Consider the following 5,134-nt stretch of genomic DNA (forward strand, 5'->3'; position numbering starts at 1 on the left):
AACAATAGTGATCCCACTGTTGCCATCTCAGTGACTTCTTTGCTATATTTAGCAACATTTCAGAAACACAAAAAGTTAATATCGGCCAAAATTAGAATTGGCAGTTCAGGCTATCGCTGATCTCTCTCTCTGTCTCTCATATTGTGGTGGAAGGTCAAATCTGTGTTGTGAGGTAAGGACACCTACAACCTTATACAAATAAAGTTCAAATTTCTCACATCTGACGGACTTGATGGCCATGTTTGCATCTCAAGTTTTATTTGCTTTGTAAATTAGATCCTGAAATATATATATATATATATATACTTAGTACATTAGTATATTTACTTAAGCAACATGATTTTATATGGTTATGTTCAATGACCAGAAAATATTTCTGAAAACAGAATATTCATCACAATATGTGGCTTTCTTTAACTTTCCAGAACTTTCCAGGAGCTTTGTTGATTTGATCCTGTCTCAGGACTCACATTAGAGCTTTCCTTCAAACACAACAGCTGCATGACAGATGTTCAGTAAAGAAGAAAAAAGTCAGATGAGACCCACTTTATACTAATTGCCCACCACCAAACACATAAAAGTTGTCTGGTGACTGAGAAAGTGGAGATTTTAGCAGCCAAAAACCATCATCACAAGGACAAATCAGAAACCCTGGATGAAAAAGGAGGTGTTTGAGATGCTGAAAGCATGAAACTCTACTTTGAAATGTGGGGACAGAGACGTGCTCAGGTCATCCAGAGCCAACGTAAACCACGCCATCAGAGTTGAAAAATATGCCTATGATCAGAAAATTCAGAAAGTTTTCCATGAATCGGCAAACCCCAGGCACATGTGGCAAGGCCATTCAAATGCACGGAAGCGAAGCTGGTGAGGCAGCAGCCAGCTGAGCCTCACCTTGGATTGTGCAACCTCTCGCTAACTGTGCTAGCTGCCATTCTATGGGAGAATGTCTGCTTGTCCCAGAAAACTTGCTAAGCCTGGTGGTCGGGGCACCAAGGTAGAGTTCACTGTGGTTCACTGTGTTTTTGTATTAAAACATGCTAAGTAGGCAGGAAAAGTAAAAATATTACTGGGTAGTTGCGGGAAAACATCACCAGGGTAATGCTATGTAAACCCACAAGTTTTAAAAACAACAAATTGAAAAATACAATTAAATTGAATATCAAATTATTTGCACTTCTGTTTAATCCAAATTAAGTCAGCTGCTCCATAAGGCCCACCAGGGCTACAGGGGCCCCATAAATGATGATATTTTAACACAGACCACAGATACATAAATGTAACATTTGTTTATTGAGATTATCAAGGCTGCTAAGTTTGATGTAATGGTTTCGGCATGCATAAATTAATGAGTATTTATGTTACGGGAAGTCATCGCTGTAACATAATTATGGCGATGACCTCAATTTTGGTTCCAAAATTGGTAGAAATTTAATTTATGTAGCTTTGATAGCTCTTGGGGAAACCCTGGGTATTAATGCAATATCTTCTCTTTGGGATCTTCTAATGGTTTGTCTTTGCTGGTTGTACAGAACTCAAAACTATAATACACATTTGCATAATGGAAATGTATTTAATTTGAAATTAAGCTACTGTGATTAAAAAATGCATGATTTTTAAGATGTCAGTCAGTTCTTGAACCCAATCAGAAAAGCTTTTTGTCCTTTTTTCCCCAGGGACTATCAGCAGGAAACGTATTAATATGCAACTATGTTCCGAAACAGCCTGAAGATGCTGCTTGGAAGCAGGAGTCGCAAGCTGAACAACGGTCTGTATATCCACCATCTTTTACTTTGTTCAGATGTTGCTGTCTGTCACAATTTCCAGTGACTGTCACAAACCTCACAGTGTTTTATTGGGATTTAGCGTTCATCCTCACCACCTCTCATTCACCACATCATGACAGTTCTGTTCCTCTTTGGTATAAATCTGTCAGGAATGGGCATCTCCAGTCTTCGAGTGCCACTCTTCTGACACTTTTGGATACATCCCTATTCAAACATACCTGATTCAAATGAATAGTTTTTGCAAAACTTGCTGACATTCCAACCTGGTAATTCAGCTGTTTAAAGAGTGTTGGGGCAGGGATTCTTTGTCTAAGTCTTCAAATTTTTATCCAGCTGACTGTGCTTCCTTTCTGACTGGTTTTCTGCTGACTAACAGATGACAGCAGCATTGATTCGGACGCCACAGACATCAGGATGATGAAGGGCTTTACTCGCTCACTGCCCTCCTCTCCCCTTCTCAGTCTTCACCTGGCCAAGAGAAATGGTAGGACTGTTTTTTCTGTCGGTCAGTAGCAAAGAAATACTCTCAACATTAAGGCCCCATGCTTCCCTCTCATGCTGCCACAAACAGCCTCTGATAGAAATATGTCTTAATCAAACTATAAGGGGTTTGATTGTGAACCCCTTATAGTGGTTTAAAAAATTAATATCATGATGGAGTATATTTCTGAGTACACCAGACAGGGACTGATAAAACAGCTCTGTTTTGCTCTTGTGTTTGCTGTGGGATTTAGATCTGCACCCTCCACAAAATCTTGACGACCTCTAACCCTTCCTTCGATCATCTTTGTGCCCATTCGTGAGAGAGTAACCAATGAAATTTAACTCCTGTCCTGCCTTACCTCTTTCTTCTTTCCAGGGTTCATTTGAGACACTTTCCTAAACATTACCATGTGGGGATCCCCACTCTCAGTTCTTGCTCTTTGCCGCTACCCTATTCACTAGTTCTCAAAACATAATCATTGTTGTGAGAGGGCTCCAGCATGTCCACTCATGCTCAGATTTTAGAGAGGCCCCTTTTTCCTCAATTGGTTTATTTTTCTTTATTTGTCTCAGTTCTTGTTCATTCCTCTCTGTCCCTTCTGTCCTGGGTAGGTTCGAATAGTCTCTAATGTACCACAAACATGTCTTCTTCAGTTAATCATTGTCTTTGTTACAGATACATTTTGGCACATTCTTCTTTAAAGCTACAGTATGTAATTTACAAACATGTTTTTTACTATGGATGCTCCAATCAGGTTTTATGCTTCTGATACTTATCCGATGCCGATCACCCATGAGTAGCGATCACTGTTGATCACCAGTACAGATTACATAGATTGTTAATTTTTTAATTTAGGTATAAATGGGTATGTGATCCAGCATAAAAGAACAATAAAATTACCTTAATTTAGTCAAAAACGTACAAAAAAGCTTGCAGGCACAATGCAGCAGCTATAAGATGACACCAATGATGGCTCACTTTCAAACTCAAGTAAGCAAGTACAAAATCACTAAGATGAAAAGTCTTCTTTTTCTTCTTAAGAGGAATCAGACAAGGTTGTCTTTATTTGAAATAAAATTAAATGAACTGTTTCACTGTAACTGACAGAATGTTGACCAGACCTGCAGAGTTTTTTTGATAACAGACAACATGCACACTGGTCCACTTCAGTAGTTGAGATGTTGTTGTTTGGAATTTACAAGATCTGGCCTTCATTCATGCATTGACATAAATCACAGGGACTGGCAAACTGCTGTCTGTGCTTAACTTGCCCAAGCTCTCCTGTGCTGCTCCCATCTGGCCGGTGGTGGAGCTGTACGGAATCCTCTCTGTTATCACTGGAGATCTTTGGTGGATCCCCGGTCACAGTCTATCCACATGCATTCATATCTGCATTTCACATTAAAGCATTAACTTCTCTGCATGTGACTCTTTTTCCTTTATGAGTAAACATGGTTGAGTTGTCTTTCTAAACTTTCCTTTCGCTTCTCTGTGTGAGACAGATTATGCTCCTAGTTCAGCTCCTTCTGCAACCCTTCTGTGTGTGTATGAATGTCCCTCGTTTTGTTGGAGGAGGGGAGGTTTTGATTTGGAGTGAACAGAGTGGAAGGAGGTCGTTTTACAGCACAGTCTGCTGAAAGCAAGACTGACGAACATTTGGATTCCTTTCTTGTTTTTCACCCATGGCATTATCTAACCCACAACAGTTTTTTTTACCTCAGTGATTAGTTGTTTTCTATATTACCAGTTTTGTTCAAGCTGTGGAAACAAAAATGTAGCTTCATTGAACAACTAAAATATGACAGATCTGCTGTAAGTTGGGTCAGACTCAATATCACTATTGCATTTTTGTGAATTCATCTTCTCAACAAAGAACTTTTGCTGATGTCATTTGCTGGAATCCCGCAGTCGTAGTACTTTAAACTGAAGGTCTTATATTTCTCTTCTTATCTTGGAGTCTATGTCTCGTCTTGTCTTTTCTTTTCTTTTCTTATCTTTTCTTCATCTGTGTATTCTGTTGAAGGAAGAGCTTTGGACCACAAAGAACCAGGTGATGGCAGCAGATACTCCAAGATCTGTTGGATCTTGCAGCAGATCTTGTTAAATCGTTTTCTCTGTATTCTGCATAAAAGCTGTAAACCAGTCGTAGATTGGACTGCTCAGCAGAAATTTTGAAAGTGTGCACACACTCCAGGAGCAAGTGGTGTCAACACAGGAGGTCTTCCACCCAACAGTGATGGGTGCGAGCAAACACCTTCAATTGTGGTGGAGGTGTTTTGACGCCAGAGGTGGTCACTCATGCCACGTCTGTCCTGCACTGTTTACTGATGCGGTTGTGCTGTTGCCAATCCCAGGTGGAGAGCACACAGCTATGTGAGGAATGGACAGATTGTCCAGCTGATGCAACAGAGAGACAAAGGGGAGGACATAAGCAAGGTGAGGGTGGAGTACTGCATGTCAAAGTTTTAACATGCAGTCCAATAAAACCTAAACAAAGCTTCTTGAAAATCTTTTAATGAAAGTGCAAAGATCTTTAAGGTTTGATTTAACTAGTTTTACAGAACTTTTGCAAGGAGTTTACTGTCAAACTTTTATAAATGTGAAAAATTTCCAAATTATATACGTTGGAAGATACATGTGACCTGGCTGTACAGACTCAGGTCACATTTCAAAATATCTGGTATACTGTGTTATTGTGATAACTACAGATGTACCGATCAGGTTTTTTCCTGCTGATTCCGATTCCAATCACCCATGAGGGTCGATCACAGATACCGATCACATAATTATTTTTTTTTTAATCATAAGCACAACCGGTTACAATATGTGGAAAAAGGAACCATTAATTCAACTTAATTTAGAC

The 5,134-nt window shown here is 39.5% G+C and overlaps 1 protein-coding gene across 4 annotated transcripts in view; it reads left to right on the forward strand.

The window, feature by feature from the left end:
- LOC106936077 (protein TANC2-like) overlaps nt 1-5,134 on the forward strand; it is an 83,711-nt gene that overhangs the window by 7,930 nt on the left and 70,647 nt on the right. For 3 of the 4 annotated variants that reach the window (XM_015016874.1, XM_015016877.1, XM_015016872.1), the window contains exons 2-3: nt 1,677-1,768; nt 2,164-2,271. In XM_015016874.1, the coding sequence (XP_014872360.1) occupies nt 1,711-1,768; nt 2,164-2,271 (166 nt within the window). In that variant the 5' untranslated portion in view covers nt 1,677-1,710. Of the gene's footprint in view, nt 1-153; nt 173-1,676; nt 1,769-2,163; nt 2,272-5,134 lie in introns of all 4 variants that reach the window. The other variant, XM_015016873.1, reaches the window with a different exon arrangement.

This window comes from Poecilia latipinna, unplaced genomic scaffold, assembly GCF_001443285.1.
Source record: "Poecilia latipinna isolate Pla-1442-1.1 unplaced genomic scaffold, P_latipinna-1.0 Scaffold2075, whole genome shotgun sequence".
Taxonomy (NCBI): domain Eukaryota; kingdom Metazoa; phylum Chordata; class Actinopteri; order Cyprinodontiformes; family Poeciliidae; genus Poecilia; species Poecilia latipinna.